The sequence below is a fragment of the Myotis brandtii genome, unplaced genomic scaffold (genome assembly GCF_000412655.1).
Source record: "Myotis brandtii unplaced genomic scaffold, ASM41265v1 scaffold419, whole genome shotgun sequence".
In the NCBI taxonomy this organism is placed as follows: Eukaryota; Metazoa; Chordata; class Mammalia; order Chiroptera; family Vespertilionidae; genus Myotis; species Myotis brandtii.
Window position 1 is genome coordinate 1,523,918 of NW_005366075.1, and position 18,396 is coordinate 1,542,313.

At 41.4% G+C, this 18,396-nt stretch overlaps 1 protein-coding gene across 1 annotated transcript in view; it reads left to right on the forward strand.

Annotated features, from left to right (window-relative positions):
• The window catches only part of ERCC6L2 (excision repair cross-complementation group 6-like 2), a 127,285-nt gene extending 113,297 nt beyond the window's left edge, over positions 1-13,988 (forward strand). Inside the window, exons 18-19 of the mRNA XM_014545690.1 lie at positions 6,363-6,544; positions 12,758-13,988. Coding sequence (XP_014401176.1) covers positions 6,363-6,544; positions 12,758-13,733 — 1,158 coding nt within the window. The 3' untranslated portion in view covers positions 13,734-13,988. The remainder of the gene's footprint in view (positions 1-6,362; positions 6,545-12,757) is intronic.
• The last annotated feature ends 4,408 nt before the right edge of the window (positions 13,989-18,396 follow it).

Consider the following 18,396-nt stretch of genomic DNA (forward strand, 5'->3'; position numbering starts at 1 on the left):
CTTTATTTTATAAAAAATATATTATACAGTTTTAAATAGTAATTTTTATGATATATTTTCAAACACATTTTACAGATACATCAGAAAAATCAATAATAATTTTATAACTTTATCAAAATTAAATCAAAGCAGATATTTATGAAGTCTTTGAGGTGAGCCATTTCCAAGTTAAACATTTAATTGTGGGTAGGTGAGGAGACTATTTCAGCCAAAATATATTGGAACAAGTACCAATTATAGAAATAATATATATTTAATGTTTTAATTTAAGCAATTTTTATATTCTGATTTTATTTTAATAGCAAATAATTACTTTTGTAAAGATAACATATTGTATACTTGTTTTTAATTAGATAAGTCAAATTAGGACTTACATAATCAGTCATAGTCCACCCTGTACCCTTTTAGACCTATTTGACAATGGACTTCGCAACTGACCGCTTTATATATTATGTGTATGTCCAAAGGAGGAGGATGTGTTACTCATAAATTAGAATTATTACTTCAGTATTCTCTGATAAATAAGCTTCATAAGTAACCCCCATTTCCATGAAATAAATCTCATCATCAAATGGAATTTTTAACTGTATGTTTATATTACCTAGAAATTATGACTGCATTCCTACACTTACTGTTTTCTTTTTAATAAAGATTCCATAAGTTGAATTTGATTTTTTATACAAATACTATAGTAGAAATACCTAGCAATATCCAATAACTTATGGAAATAATCATGAACATAGCAATAACTAAATTATACTCTAACAATGTCAAGCTTTCTAAAATACTTATTAACAGAAATACTTATATTATACAAATACTGTACAAAGTTCTTGTATTCATAATTTCTTTCTTATTATTAAAACTGTAAATCTTAAGAAATAAACCATCAGAATCACAGAATATAGAGGTACTTTCTCAAGGCAAATCTTGATGGATAATTTTGAAGAAGCTTTTTAAGAAAAAGTTAGAACAATTAGGGGATTTTTGCAAAAACTGGGATTTCTGCTTCATGTTATAATTTCAAAATTTCCTATCAATATAGACATAGTGTTCCAGATTTTGGCCATTTTATACCCTGGGGGGAAGAGGAGTAGATTTATTTTGCTTTCTTGAGCAAGCAAACTCATCTTCTAAATTCCTAATCCAGCTCATTTTACTGAATTTTTTGTTATTTGAGTTTTCATTGCTGTTGCTACTTTATAGTGTTGCCTCAGTATCATAGTGTTGCAGCTTTGACATACGTAGTAATGAATGAGTTTGAGTCCAGTTCACAAAACCAGAATTTTTTCATGTTGGCCACAGGCCTTGTGCTTTGCTTTATAATAAACTACAACTGTCACTACAATTGCAATTGCACTATGGCACTATTTTCCTTATATTAGTTTTAAAGGATTGTAAAGAAATCTATTATAAAGGGTTGCATCTGTGTTGTAATAGATACCATTGTAAAGGATACTATCCTATATAATAAAAGTGTAATATGCTAAGTGTCCAACAGATTGGTTGACCATTTGGTCGACCGCTTCACCAATCGCTATGATGCACACTGACCACCAGGGGGCAGACGCTCTGACCAATAGGTTAGCTTGCTGCTGGGGTCTAGCCGATTAGGATTGGGCAAGAGGGCCAGACACGCCCTGGAGCCCTCCCACGGTTCCTCCCTGGCTGGCTGGCCCCCATCGGCCCCGATCAGGACTGGGTGAGACGGCCCTGATTGCCAGCCAGGCCAAGGGACTCCACCTGTGCACGAATTCGTGCACCGGGCCTCTAGTTTTATTATAAAGTAGTGAAACCAACTTCTATATCAAGAGCACTAAATGTTTATTAGATGAACAAAATGTTGTTTCACAGCCTCCTTTCAGTAAAGTGTTAAAGTACCTACTAAAATGGAAATCTGAACCATTGAGCTCATGTGAGAGATGAATGCTTTTTCCTTTTTATTATTGTGTAAAATAATGAGGTTTTAAAATCCTATATAATAAAGAGCTAATAAGCTAATCAGACCAAACAGCAGAATGACCTTCTGGATGAAGCTGGGGCTGAAGCTGGGCCTGCGAGGGGCTGTGAGGGCCGGCCGAGGCTACAAGGGGCTGCGAGAGCAGAGCCCCTTGCATGAAATTCGTGCATCGGGCCAAAACAAAAAGATCCACATGTCTGATAGGTATGGTTAGAAAGGCTAAATTTTCCTGGAGTTTATAAAATTAATTTATGAAAAATGTATCTACACAAAATATGAGCTTTGTAATGTTTCCAGAGTCAAAAAGACCCATCGTAATCGTGTAAATAACTAAAAATGGCCATTACCTGGCACGATTTCTCCATGACTTCGGAAATTGCAGTATATGAGGAGGGAGTGTTCTTGGTTGGCACAGTTCCTTCTTTTTCAGTTTACTCCCTTTATCCTCATGCAAACATTTTTTCTTAGAGATCATCTAAGATAATGAGTCTTTTTATGAGGAACTTTTAACATTCATCTTCTTTTCTTGTGGTGTAAAATAAATGCTTCAAATCTCTTTCAAACTTATCTTTAAAGATCAGCATTTTCCTCTCATTATCAATAATTTTTTAAGATTTAATAAATTATAGCCCTGACCGGTTTGGCTCAGTGGATAGAGTGTCAGCCTGCGGACTCAAGGGTCCCGGGTTCGATTCCGGTCAAGGGCATGTACTTTGTTTGCAGGCACATCCCCATTGGGGGTTGTGCAGGAGGCGGCTGATCGGTGTTTCTCTATCATCAATGTTTCTGGCTCTCTGTCCCTCTCCCTTCCTCTCTGTAAAAAATCAATAAAATATATAAAAAAAATTTTTAATAAATTATATTTAGAAAAAGTACTTTCAACATTGTGTTTGTTCATATGAGTCACAGTAGATTTTGAAAGAAATCTATTTTCATTAGAAATAGTTTGCTGTTAAAGGACAGATAGTTATGTCTTACTAGAGGCTCAGTGCACAGATTCGTGCACCGGTGGGGTCCCTCGGCCTGGCCTGTGGGGATCAGGCCGAAACCGGCTCTCTGACATCCCCCAAGGGGTCCTGGATTGCAAGAGGGCACAGGCCAGGTGGAGAGACCCCACCGGTGCACAGTTGGTACCGGGGAAGGACTGTGGGAGGGCTCCGGGGTGTGTCCGGTCCATCTTACCCAGTCCCAATTGGGGCCAATCAGAGCTGATCAGGGCCATCTTGCCCAGTCCTGATCGGGGCCGGCCGGCTGACGAGGGACCGTGGGAGGTTGGCCGGCCCAGAAGGGATCATGGGAGGGCTCCAGGGCATGTCTGGCCTGTCTCACCCAGTCCCAATTGGCTGGACACCAGCAGCAAGCTAACCCACCAGTCAGAGCATCTTCCCCCTGGTGGTCAGTGTGCATCCTAGCGACTGGTCAACGGTTGAATGGTCGGACACTTACCATATTGGGCTTTTATTATATAGGATGTTTTGTCTTATATTCAGTTTATTTCAGTAAAATGAACCTCAACAGATGTTAAAGAGATAAATGATTTCTTTTTAAAAGAAAAATCTAGATGTGCCATCTTCAAAAAACAAAATATTAAAAAAAAAATAGGCTTGTTGCCCAGCCAGTGTGGTTCTGTGGATGAGCATCAGTCCATGAACCAAGAGGTCTCTGGTTCAATTCCCAGTCAGGGCACATTCCTGGTTTGCAGGCTCTTGTTTTCTTGTGATGTAAAACACACCCCCAGTGGGGGTTGGGGGGGGGGGCGGGGGCAGGGGGCCCTGATCAATGTTTCTATCTCCCCCTTCCTCTCTCTAAAAATTAATAAAAACATATTTTTAAAAAATAGGCTTGTCAATTTTAAGTCCCTTAAGCTTATTTTGTGTATGTTTATATAAGGGTATTTTGTACCTTTGTATTTGTAAATACCTTTGTTCTCAATTGCAGAGCATGGTAACAGGATCATAACAGGTACTTAGTAAATATTGGTAAAATAAAAAGCCATTACCTACCCACATTCATTGATATATGCCACTTCAATTCCATTGAACTCCCATAAAAGAAAAATAATACGTCATCAACAATCTTTGTCTAGTAAACTCTTATAGTTTTTGTATGTCTGGAAAATTTCTTAAATGATAGTTTAACTGGGTATAGAGTTCTAGATTGACAGTTTTTTCCTCTCTACATGTTGATGGCATTATCTCTATCATCTGGTGGTGGTAGTGATGGTGGTGGTGGTAGTGGTGTTAATGAGAAGTCTGCCTTTAGTTTGATTATCATTTCTTGGTGGGATATTTTGTCTTTTCTTTCTGGTACTTTAAAGATACTCCTTTTATCTGTGATATAATAAGGTACAGATTTATTTTTTCTACTAGGGATTCTCCTTTTTTGGTTTGAGGATTCATGCCTTTAGTTCTCTTCCATTTTCTCTGTTCTCTCTGGTATGTCCTCTGTCTCTTAATTTCTTTCTCTCTCCTTATTTAATCTCTGTACTGTATTCTGAGTAATTTTATTCTTCAATTTTATCAACTATCATTGTAGGTAGTAGGGCTGTTTAGTCTGTTGTTTAACCCATATTTTGAGTTTGTTTCTATCTTTATTTTTCATTTCAAAACTATATTTCCTTTTTAGAGATTGTATTTGGTTCTTTCTCAAATCTGCATATATATATATGCCTAAGCGACCATTTGACCATCTGATCTGTAGCTATGACGTGCACTGACCACCAGGGGGCAAGACACTCAATGCAGGAGCTGCCAAGCTGTGGTGACTTGGCATCTGCAGTTCTCAGGTGACACACCTGGAACCAGAGAGGAGGGAGCCCAATTCCAGGGTGCGTCACCCGAGAACACCCTCTCACAATCTGGGACCCCTCAGTGGATGTCGGAGAGCTGGTTTCAGCCCGATCCCCACAGGCCAGGCCAAGGGACTCCACCACTGCATGAATCCATGCACTGGGCCTCTAGTATAATATACAGTTCTTGCTGATGGATTCATTCTTTTTCTTTGTGGACATGCTAATGATTTAAAGTCTTTCAGATGGCTTTACTTATAGTTTCTCAGATATATATTCTCACATTTGTTGCATCTGCCACTTACATGATGGTGGGTTTTTACATGATCCTAAATTGAAATCACAAGCATTCTCTAGATTATTGATGCCTTCCTCTGGTATGTTTTTGTATTTACTCCTCATTGAGATCTTATGATTTTCAGTGGTTCTAGGCCACTTCTTTGTTAGTTTTTAACTTAGATTTTCCATATCACCTAGGTTCTACAAAGTCAGATTCCACAAATGGCACAGGCTTGGCATTTCATTTTTTCACCAGTGATTCTGTCTAGAGTAAGAAGGTAGCCTGCTTCTATCCTGTGTCTCCAGTTTGGGGTTTTCTTGCTTTAACTTGCAAATTGGATATAATTTTAACTGCTACTGTATTTTTTGGGGATGGCTGTTTTTTTTTAATTCAGGGAATTAAAACATTTTTTTTATCTCCCCTCCACACATGGAGTCCTGCAAACTATAACTTAAGACTCTATCCCTGGTGGCTACTGAGTTTCAGCTCCTTCTCACCACTCTAATCTTACTTCTTTGTTTTGGGCACCTAGAGATTTTCCTTTCTTAGTTTTAAACTCAAATACAATTTTATTGTCAAATTGTATCCACTGTTTCTTTTTGGGGAATGGGATGGTAACTTTCCACATATTCACTGTACCATCTTGTCAGGGAAATTGCAGCCATATGGTTTAAATGGCCCACTCTTTTTAACAATTATGTTAACCAAATAACCCATAGTCTGTAAAATAAATATGATTCCATCTATAATTTCAATTAACTGTAGTTAGCATCTTTAAGTCACTAAATATTCTTATAACCCAGTAGGTAAAGTGGGATTTGTGAAAATGTTTTCTTATCTAATTATCACATAAAGATTATGATTTTTTCAATTTGACTACTTACTTACACTACTTACATAAAAACTGAGAAAGTCTTCTTAATAATTTTGAGAAAAATTACCAAATTAAAATTTTTAAATATCCCATTTTTATGCCATTATTTATATAATCACTAATTTTTATTCTTATTTAGGATAGTGGATGTCAGCATGTGTATCATTATGCCCAGTCTTGCCAATAGAAATATATTATTGCCATTACTTTTACTTTATCTTTAGGAAAGGTATATCTTTAACATATATCTTAAACCATAGCTACAATGGAAACATAGTAGTATTACCATTACTTTCCTGTTTTGATGATGTGTCTTTTTAAATATTTATGTTAACATCTTCTGATAATAATATCAGTTGGAGAATATGATATATTTGATTATTTTAAACAACACAGTCCCCTCATTTGACCAAAAATGACTATTTTTGAGACTTCGTTTTGCTTCCTTCCCTTTTTTCAGACATATAAAGACAAAACGAAGGCAGATACATCGACACATGCTAAGGAAGTTCAACAAGCAAGTGAAGGAGACGTTTCGTGTCCCCTTTACATTGCACACCCCGTGAGCCAGAAGAAGAAGAAAGTCTACCATACAGACCAGACCACCTTCATACTGGGAGAAACACCAAGAGGGGTTCGCAGGTATGTCGCCTATGACAACACTGGACTCTAAGAGTGATTCTCAAAGGAAACACAGCTCCTTAGTAAAACAAGCTATTTTAATGTTAGCCATACCTGGCATCTGAATATTTCAGAAAAATCTGAATTTGTACAATTTAAAAAATAAATTGCAAATGTTTTAGATGTTTTTAGAAAGCTAATCTCTGAATTGATAAAAAAAAAAAAAGGAAATCACTTATGTAGGTAAATGAAATACTTAAGTGCATTATATTCATTCGCTTATTTAATATCTGTTGAACACCTCATATGTACCCAGGCATTGTGCTGGGTACTGCATTTACAGTGTAAAAAAAAGAAAAGAAAAAAAGACAGAGTTCAGTGGGATGGGGGTTGGCATTGACGCATAAATTATGCTGGGTACTGCATTTACAGTGTAAAAAAAAAAAAGAAAAAAAGACAGAGTTTATAGTTCAGTGGGATGGGGGTTGGCATTGACGCATAAATTTCAAAAGTAAAATAACATAGGAATTGCATAATGGTACACTTTTTATGAGACGGGAAGGGTCAGGCCTCCTTGATGGAGAATAATGGGGTCGGGAGGGGTGTAGCTACCTTTCTCTTGGGTGGTCATGGAAGACTGCACTACACGAGTGACATGTACCATGAGACCCGAGGGATAACTGGGCAAAGAACCAGACTTAGAACATCCCTGCGGAGGGGAGAGGGTTGGTGTGTTGAGGAACCGAGAGACGACCAGTGCACTCAGTACATAATAAACCAAGGAGCGAGTGGCATGAGATGAAGGGAGAGATGACGGAGCTGGAGGATGCAGAGTGGTGGGTTGTGGGGAGGTTTGGATTTTGTTCCAAGTGCGGTGGAAGGCTGTTGAAGCAGGATAGGATCTGCTGTATGTTTCTAAAACATTGTTCCAGCTTCCGTGTGGAAGAGGGCAGCATGGACTAGGGGAGACCAGAAGGAACTAACTAGACATGTGATGGTGGTTTGCAGTAGGGTGGTTGCCATGGAGACACAGCTAAATGAATGTGTTTTGTGTTGGACTGGTTGCTGGGAAAGGGAGAAGACAGAATAACTCCCAACTTTCTGTCTTGAGCAACAAGTTGGTTTTACTGAACGGGGAAAACTAAGAGAGAAACAAGTTTGGAGTTTAAAACAAAACAAAACACAAAACAGGAGTTCTCTTTGGCTCATATTACATTTGAGGTCCTATGAAAATGTTGAACAGGTGATGGATTGCTCTTCTGGGATCTTGAGACTAGGAATTAAATTTAGAATCTCTGTGTAGAGATTATAAATGGTGTTTGGAGCCCTGGGACTGAAGAGCACAGGAAGGGAGCACAGAGGAGAGGAGGAGCCCCAGGACTGAGCCTGGAGGTGAAGGCGGCCTGTTGAGTAGGAGGCACGGTGAGGCCTGGAAGTCCGAGAGAAGTGAGTTTGAAAAGGAGAGAGCTCTTACCTGGATCAGATGTTGTGGGAAGTGCCCCTGGAGTGGGCAGCAGAGAACACACTGGCTGCTCGGACCTGAGCAGTCTGAGTAGACAGTGCTGGGATGAGGGGGGCAAACAGTGAGTGGGCAGACCCGTGACAGCTCTTTAAGTTGGAATATGAAGCAGAGCCGCAGCGGGAGGGCATTGTGGGATCAAGGGTAAGTTTTTTTAAATTGGTAAGATAATAGAACCTGTGTGTGTCCAGGAAACAGACTAATCGGGAAAAGAGAGGTCATGCCAGAGTGAATGAAAAGAGTGAAGTGCTGGAGGCAGGAGAGGGCAGGATCTAGGCCACTGGCCAAATGCAGTCTTTGCCAGGCCTTAACAGAGAAGAGGCTAAGATGGGCACAGATACAGTGATATTTCCTCAGTTAAAGGACAATGAAAGTCATCAGTTCAGAGGGAGAGAGATTTAGGGAGAGGAAAGTTGTGAAAGAGATCATTTATAAAGCAGAAAAGCAAGCTTAGTGGGACTAGCCTTCCTGGGCAATGCAGAGTCACCGTTTGAGAGCAATTCCAGTAACACTCTCAGCGTAACTGACTGCATCCGGGTCACAGCAGCCTCCTCCCAGAGGGCCGAGCGGCCAAGGCGATGGCCTGGGGCAGCTGCTGAGGCACCACCAAGCCTTGGGTAAATAGCAGTCTTCACACATAAATATTAGAAAGACCATGAGAGTGGATCTGGAGACGATTAATAAACAAAATGATAGTACCGTGGTTGCTTCACGTGAAGTGAAAACTGGACCCTTTTAAGAACATGCTGTTGCTTTCCAGCAAGGACATGAGCAGTTTCCAGGGCAGAAACTTGGAAGCTTATGTTTGTTTATTAAATATTCTGTTGGCCGCGAGCATGGCTGCTGATCAGCCAGAGTTCGTACCTGGATTTGGGACAGTAAGGCCCGGGGTGGGGAGGATGGAACCATGCTGCTCACCTGAGGCCACAGCCATGAGGCACAGTGAGGACTGCCCCTAAAATCAAAGGAAACAAACGTTATAGTGCCTGTAGGAGTGGCAAAAATAAGCTCTACTTACACACATTTTTTAAAAATCTTACCCTCAGGATTCTCTGTCATGTGCAGAATTCAAACTGAAAGTGGCGTAGGGACCCCTCGCGGTTTCCAGCTGGTCCTCGGCACTTTCTCTTCCCTTCTGTGCACCAGGGCCTCTCTCCCTGGAAGGCCTCATCCCTCATCTTCGCCTGACTGGCCTCAGGGGACAGCGGAGAAGCCTTCCCCCCTGCCGTGCCCACTGCCAGTCACTGGTTAGGTCCCCTCTGGGCGCGGCACTGGCCCCACCATGGGGTTTCCCTCTCTGCTCGGGCTTGACCTTCAGAAAGCCCTGGAGGACAGGGAACTAGGACTTGTGCTGTTGTACGTTCCTACCCCAGTGCCTGGCACATCAGAGGCTTCTGTACACATTTGTTGAATGAATAAATGAATGTTTTAAGGAATAGTATATAAAATATAGATGTAATTCTAAAACTTGGGGACTTTCAGTCACATGCTGCAATACCATCTATGGCTTTTGTTTAAAGGAATGTTTACAAACATTGGGCTCTCTTGACTCATGGCCCAGACTCCGCATCAGCAAAGCGATATCCTCAGTCATACCTAGTCGGCTCGGGGCGCCCTAACAAATTACCACGGACTGGAGTTTAAATGGCAGAAATTTCTCTCCGTTCTGGGAGCTCCAAGATCAAGGTGCCAGTTGATTTGGTTCCTGGTGAGGGCTCTCTTCCTGGCTTCCAGCAGCCACCTCCTCACTGTGTCTTCTCATGACACAGAGAGAGCTCGCTGGTGACTGCTTATGACCTCATTTAACTGTAGTTACCTCCTAAAGGCTCTGTCTCCAAATATACTCACCCAGGACTGCTTAGGGCCTCACCATAGGACTTGTGGGGTGGGGGGCGACACAGTTCAGTCCACAGCGCCCTCACCTGGGGAAAGGAGCAGAGTCTGAGACAACCTTTCCGCCGCCATCCCACCGGGGCCCCAGAGGCCCATCTCCCACACATGCATGTAGCAGCTTTAATTAGTGTCTTATACTAAGCGTGAAGCTCGCTTCCTCAAGCAGCAGCTCACCGCCTTGCCCAGTGCCAGTCTGTTTTTCCCGAATATTTGAAGTGACATATGCACTTTTATTGTTGCGTGTGTGTGTTTATTTTTCAATTACAGTTGACATTCACTATTATATTAGTCTCAGGTGGACAGCATAGTGTAGACATTTATAGAACTTATGAAGTGAAATCTCCAATACGTCTAGTACCCACCTGGCACCGTACACAGTTCCTCAGTGTTACTGACTCTGTTCCCTGTGCTGTACTTTACATCCCTGTGACTCTTGTGCCTGCCAATCGGTACTTTTTAGTCCCTCCAGCTTTTTCACCCAGCCCCCAAAGCCCCTCTCCCATCTGGCAACCATCAGTTTGTTCTCTGTGTCTATGAGTCTGTTTCTGTTTTGTCTGTTTTTGTTTTTTAGATTCCACATAGAAGTGAGGTCATCTGGTATGTCTTTCTCTGTGTGACTTATTTCACTTAGCATAATACCTCCTAGGTCCATCCATATTGTTACAGATGGTAAGGTTTCGTTCTTTTTTATAGCTGAGTAATATTCTATTGTCCATATGTACCACATCTTCTTTATCCAATTACCTATTGATGGATACTTAGGTTGCTTCCATATCTTAGCTATTATAAATAACTAGAGGCCCGGTGCATGAAATTCATGCACTTGTGGGGGGGCCCTCAGCCTGGCCTGTGCCCTCTCACAGTCCGGGAGCCCTCGGGGGATTTCAGTCAGACATCCTTAGCGCTGCTTCGGAGGCGGGAGAGGCTCCCACCACCACCACTGCACCCGCCAGCCGTGAGCCCAGCTTCTGGCTGAGTGGTGCTCCCCCTGTGGGAGCGCACTGACTACCAGGGGGCAGCAGCTCCTGCCAGCATCTGACCCCTGGTGGTCAGTGCGTGTCATAGCGACTGGTCATTCTGCCGTTTGGCCAATTTGCATATTAGCCTTTTATTATATAGGATGCTGCAGTGCACATAGGGATGCATATATTTCTTAAAATTAGTGTTTGGGATTCCTTCAAATAAATACCCAGAAGTGAAATTGCTGGGTCATAAGGTAGTTCTATTTTTTAATATTTTGAGGAACCTCCACACTGTTTTTCATAGTGATTACACCAGTTTGCAATCCCAACAACAGTGAAGGAGGGTTCCCTTTTCTCCATATCCTCACCAACACTTGTTGTTGCTTTATTGATGACAACCATTCTGACAGGTGTGAGGTGATAGCTCACTGTGGTTTTAATTTGCATTTCTTTGATGATTAGTGACATTGAGCAGCTTTTCATATGTCTATTGCCATCTGTATGTCCTCTTTGGAGAAATATCTATTTGGGTCTCCTGCCCATTTTTTAATTGGATTCTTTGGGGGTTTTTGTTGTTGAGTTGTATGAGTTTTTTATAAATATTGGATATTAACTCCTATCAGATGTATCATTGGTGAATATCTTCTTCCATTCAGTAGGTTGTCTTTTTGTTTTATTAATGGTTTCCTATGCTCTGAAAAAACTTTTGAGTTTGATGTAGTTCTATTTGTTTATTTTTTATTTTGTTTCCCTTGCCCAAGGAGACATATCCAAAAAAACTATTGCCATGAGCGATATCAGAGAGTTACTGCCTATGCTTTCTTCTAGGAGTTTGATGGTTACAGATATCACATTTCAGTGTTCAATCCATTGTGAGTTTATTTCTGTGTACAGTATAAGAAAGTGGTCTCATTTCATTATTTGCATGTATTTGTCCAGTTTTCCCAACACCACTTATTGAATAGACTGCCTTTACCCCATTGTATATTCTTGCCTTCTTTGTCACATATGAATTGACCATAGAGGCATGGGTTCATTTCTGGGCTCTCAATTCTCTTCCATTTATCTATGTGTCTGTTTTATGCTAGTAACATGTTGTTTTCATTACTATGACCTTCTAGTAGAGTTTGTCATCAGGTAATGCGATACCTCAAACTTTGTTCTTGTTTCTCAAGATTCCTGTGGCTATTCAGTGTCTTTTGTGGCTCCATATACATTTTAGGATTATTTGTTCCTAGTTCTGTGGGGGAAAGAATAGCATCTCACCTTTTAGTTTAGCTGTCTATACTGAAATCGGACCAATTAGGGGAAGAAAGAATCTAGGTTTGTAAGTTTAGAACTTTTGTTTAGGCTCATCAAAAAGTTGTGTGAAATTTCATGTTGTATTTGTGTGGAAGAAGGGGAAAAAGGACAGAGAAGTAAAAAATTCCTTTCTTATTTTTCAGAATGTTTTCTTTTCTATTTATTAAGACCCTTCTTTGACAATTTTATTTTATGGAACTTGAATGCAATATAGATTTTCAAATACAGATTATATGAATTATTATTCTCATGTCAGTCATAAATTGGCTGACTGGAAGAGTAGCGTGCCAGGATCTCATAATTCCCAGGAAATACCTAATAGTATAAATCAGAATAATTTTTAAAGTTGGTGATTTCATGAGCTAAAACATTTTTTCACTAGTGTAAAGAAATAAGTCACATTCTGCTAGTGTAAGATGCACTTTTATTATGGAATTAAGGTAATATATACTAAAGGAATAAGATTGTTTTGTTTCTACATTTCATGTCATGATGACAAGTTCTTTAGAAATACAATGTAATAAAAATAACCACTAGTTTTGTTCATTAAATCTTCAGAAAGCAATTTGAAGAAATGGCTTCGTATTTTAATTTGTCTTCGGTAAAGGAATTTGCTCAACATATAACTAATGCCACATCAGAAGAACGACAGAGAATGCTAAGAGACTTTTATGCTTCTCAGTATCCAGAGGTCAAAGATTTTTTTGTGGATTCTGCTGCAGGACTCGTTAAACCTGTCCACGAGGCAGGAAAGAGAGGCAGGAATAAGTCTGAAAAGAGAGAGTCTTCTATAAAAGAAAAGCTGCCAGATTCCAAAACTTTGTCATTTAAAGATGACAAAAAGAATTCCAAAAAGAATTCTCAAATTTGCAGCCTAAAAAGATATACGGAAAAATCAGTTAAGCCTCAAAGTCATGGTTTCTGTAGAGAAGAGCTGCTTTCTAACAATGCAGAAACTCCAAAATTACCTATGAGCTCTGCCCAAGGGACTAACATTGAAAAACACAGCCAAGTATCCAAAGATCCCACAGCGTCCAGTTCCCTGAGCAGTGAGCCTGAAGCATGTGAGCGAAGGTTAGAAAATACTGTGAAAGACCAGCAGGGCCTCGCAAGAATGGGCAGTTCAAGAAATGAACCCCTTTTCAAAATGGAAAACAAAAAGATAAAAAATCCAGTGTTAGAAAAGATTTCTGTGGTAGGCTTACTGGGTGACACCTCTATTCTTGATGACCTCTTTAAAAGTCACGGGAACAGCCCCACACGACTGCCAAGGAAAATTCTTTCAGGGCCCATGGAAAAAGCAAAACAGAGACCAAAAGATTTCTGGGACATCCTGAATGAGCAGAATGACGACAGCCTCAGCAAACTCACCGACTTGGCGGTGATAGAGACTCTGTGTGAAAAAGCGCCCCTGGCTGCACCCTCCAGGACCGGGGAGCCAGAAACTCCGCTTTGGAAATCCAACGAGAACTTTCTGTGGAAAAAAGTACATTCAAGTGATGCAGATGAAAACACAACCAAAACGCAAGAATAATACATAAACATACAGATTTCTGCCATCAACGTTTACAACACTCTTTCAGCCTCATTATGTTAACTTGAACACACTTGTCAACATTTATTTTTATTAAACTCTTGCTCTAGGGTTATTTTTTAAGTCCAAAATGTTATCATGTATTTGCTTTCCTTGATATCTTATTTGATCTTTTTAAAGTTATGATTTTATTCATGTGATTTATTATAAAATGTAATTTTATTTATAGAATAAAAATTAATTGTATTCTGTAAACCTCTTAAGCAATAGAAACAATTCTGTGTTTACCAGGAGACCTGGGCATCTCTCTTGCTGAGTCATTATGTGACTTTGGATCAGTCACTCACTCTGGTCTATAGCTGTTCCCCAGTGTGAAAGATGAAGGGGTCGAATTTGATCAAGATGGGCGTCCTTCTAGTTTAAAAAGCTTTGGTTTACTCTCCCAGATCCCATTAAATCATAGGCCAGATTATGTTCACCCCCTGCCCAAATCAAGTGTACATTGACATGTTCTTACTAACATTTTGAAAATTATTACGTTAACTGTTTTCCTTTACCCTCAGTATCATGTCTACTGTTGTTAAATTACTTTCAGTGGTTCTCTACCTTCCTAATGCCGCGACCTCATGATTGAACATAATTAAAGCATAGTGATTAATCACAAAAACAATATGTAATTATATATGTGTTTTCTGATGGTCTTAGGCGACCCCTGTGAAAGGGTCGTTTAGCCCCCAAAGGGGTCGCGACCCACAGGTTGAGAACCGCTGCTAGGTGATAGAACTGAATATGTGGTATTATGTTAAAATAGTAAGTTTATAACTGCTCAGAATCAAAGGGCTAATGTATAACTTTACCATATGAGATAGGATGCTGAAGTAGTATGATTATTACCTTAGCCCCAGATGTCACTGTCTCAACTTTTCATACAACTACTAGGACCTAATCAATGTAAAGCTTTGTAGAGTACTTTTGTATTTCTTAAGTATAAAGAAATGAGTAAATATTTTATTTGAAACTTATATCCTGTTGGATTTAACTTATACTGTGTACACCCAATGGCATGTGCTCATTGCTGAATTCCTTCATTGGAAGCATTCGCTCAGCCCCTGAGTGGACTGTGCTAGGAGCTGCAGCGGTCCAGGTACGACGCTGCTCCAGGTGACAGAGGGGACCCTGTCTGTGAAGCCTGGCCGGGCTGGCACCTGGCAGCCGACACCCGCAGCTTCTCTGACCACATTCAGATGCACCGTAGCAGCTTCCCCCACTGAGCTCGCAGGCTGATTGGCGGGCGTTCCCAGAAAAGGGCGGTGAACCGGGCAGCGGTGGTGCTCAGGGGTCCCTGTCACTGTACGGAGGGGAGAGGCCCTCAGAGGACCCGGGGGGAGGAGCCGCTGCTCAGAAATGACCAAAGAAAGTCCGAAAGAAATCTCTCCTCCAGGGACTGAGCAGCCGAGTATGTTTTTTGCTGGGGCAATGTTGAGGGCTGTGAAATATATTTTACATCATAGCAGGAGGTATGTGTTCATACAGACATATGACTGAGGGGAAAGGTTTATGAAATCATATTTACCCTAAGGCATGCAGGATACTTGGGCATTTTCTCCTCTATTGCACTTTTGGCTCTTGTACATGGATATGTGTGTGTGTGTGTGTGTGTGTGTGTGTGTGTGTGCTCATAACTCACAAAATTCATTTCATGACCCACTAATGATTGAGAACCACAGTTTGAAAAATCATTGTTGTAGGTTATGTAAAGTTTTTTTCTTCAGGGTGTTTTTTGGGGGTGGGGGGTGTTTTGTTTTGTTTTGCTACCTGCAGCTGAGTTGTGTCGACTTATCATCTGCCACATTTCACCACCCAGGTGCTTGCTACAAAGTGAATGTGTTTGCGGTGTGCTAGACTTGCCATAAATGTTCTCGGCCCCATGCGATCCGTGGTACATGGAGCTCAGATAAGCAAATAGAAGCCTCTTCATCTCAGTGTATAGAACAGATAGTAGAGTTGAGGCATTTTAATAATAGTGTGTCTTTCATAATATAAAATACCTTAAATTTTGTACATGGACATAACCTGACAATCATAAAATTCCATAAAAATATTAGCTCTATACTCTTTAAATATAATAAAATACTATTAAAGAGACTGTCATCAGAAATAGTCAAGATGGGAGCAAACATACAGGCCTGGAGTTTGAATTACTTTCCGGCAGTTGCCAGCGAAAGGTCTGTCTGTCATCGCTCTCACGCAGCAGCAGTGCACGCAGGGCGCAGGCCCAGTGTGAGAAGAAGCCGGTCGGAAGGCTCCAGCAGGCAGAGCAGCAGTGGGAGATCGCGAACGTTGGAGGTCACTGAGGTGACAACACGAGTCCTTCCTGCCACTCATTGTGCCACCATGTTCTGCCAATTACACAGGTGGCCCCGGGCAAACCTTGGGCTTCTCTCAGCCTCAGTTTCCCCTTGATATTTGAGAGGGACTGAATTAGTGGTATCCAAGCATTTTTTTAAGCAGTTGAACTCTATCTTAATTGGAAGCTCAACTATTTAAAGCAATTAAAATGGAGCTCTTTAGGTTCGAGGAGTATCTCTGTGGCTCCATGGAGCACTAGCTTGAAAACCACAGGGATGGGATCATTACTAAAAAACCTTCCACATTAAGTTTTGTGCGTCTATTTGCCACAATATGTCTTTTTTACTTCTCTTTAAAGCACTGATAGTTGCTAGCACTCCACACATTGTTTTGTTTCTAATCCTCACCTGAGGATATGCTTTTGTACTTGAAAGAGAAAACTGGTGTGAGAAACGTCCATCAGTTGCCTCCTGTATGTCCGTGCCCTGAAAATGGATCCCACAACCTAAACATGCGCCCTGACCTGGAATTGAAGCCGAAACTTCTGGTGTAGGGGATGCTGCTCCAACCAACAAGCCACCGGCCAAGACTCAACACGGTTATTAATATCGGAAGCTGAGGCGAGATATTGGGAGGCTTTTGCACTTGAATTCCGCAGGGCTCCCTTAAAGCCCTGAAACCACTTCTTTGAGTAAATTAATATGTGCAGGTGGTTGGCCGCCCTTGTGTTCAAGGCCGAGGAGCCTTGGTTTGCAGAGACGAGCTGGTGATAGACCCCGGGTCGGTCCACAGAAAGCGAGAAAGCCACGTGCAGCGGAGGGTAGTTTTTAAAGTTCACTGTGTGCAGTTTTTAAATTCTGAAGTTACCCTTCCTGAATATTGAAATAACCCTGTTTTAGTGACACGATCATCGTTTTTAGTCTTTTTCACTGTCCTGTGCCACCACGTTCTGCCAATTACACAGGTGACCCCGGGCAAACCTTGGGCTTCTCTCAGCCTCAGTTTCCCCTTGATATTTGAGAGGGACTGAATTAGTGGTATCCAAGCATTTTTTTAAGCAGTTGAACTCTATCTTAATTGGAAGCTCAACTATTTAAAGCAATTAAAATGGAGCTCTTTAGGTTCGAGGAGTATCTCTGTGGCTCCATGGAGCACTAGCTTGAAAACCACAGGGATGGGATCATTACTAAAAAACCTTCCACATTAAGTTTTGTGCGTCTATTTGCCACAATATGTCTTTTTTACTTCTCTTTAAAGCACTGATAGTTGCTAGCACTCCACACATTGTTTTGTTTCTAATCCTCACCTGAGGATATGCTTTTGTACTTGAAAGAGAAAACTGGTGTGAGAAACGTCCATCAGTTGCCTCCTGTATGTCCGTGCCCTGAAAATGGATCCCACAACCTAAACATGCGCCCTGACCTGGAATTGAAGCCGAAACTTCTGGTGTAGGGGATGCTGCTCCAACCAACAAGCCACCGGCCAAGACTCAACACGGTTATTAATATCGGAAGCTGAGGCGAGATATTGGGAGGCTTTTGCACTTGAATTCCGCAGGGCTCCCTTAAAGCCCTGAAACCACTTCTTTGAGTAAATTAATATGTGCAGGTGGTTGGCCGCCCTTGTGTTCAAGGCCGAGGAGCCTTGGTTTGCAGAGACGAGCTGGTGATAGACCCCGGGTCGGTCCACAGAAAGCGAGAAAGCCACGTGCAGCGGAGGGTAGTTTTTAAAGTTCACTGTGTGCAGTTTTTAAATTCTGAAGTTATCCTTCCTGAATATTGAAATAACCCTGTTTTAGTGACACGATCATAGTTTTTAGTCTTTTTCACTGTCCTTACCTGATGTAAGAGTTGATAACCATATATGTCAATTCCCAAAAGTTTTTTTGACATTTACGAGGCGATAAAACCCAAAAGAGTGGGGTCGCTGCCTGCCCCGGAGGTCATGTTTGAACATACCAGGCAGGAATGGAGCTCCGTGGTCACTGTGTCATAAGCACGGTCCACAGTGAGTCTGGAACCAGCAAGGAAGCCGCACGGCTTTCCCAGAGCCCAGAGCGCCCAGTGATTTGCAGGCGCCGCACCGCGTTCTCCTTTACTCATCATCGAGGTGGTCCTGTTTCCCAGTTCCACCCGCCCTGCTTCTGCACAGCGTTCCACACGCAGGGTTCTGGACGGCCTTGAAGGGAAGGTGGTACGCTCAGGAGCAGGTCTTGGCACTGGTGAGCTGCAGGTTCCCCACGTGACAGCCCTAACACTGTTCTCCCCGCCCCCACATGTCCCATGTTGTCTATGGCAGTGGAAAAGCAGCTCAC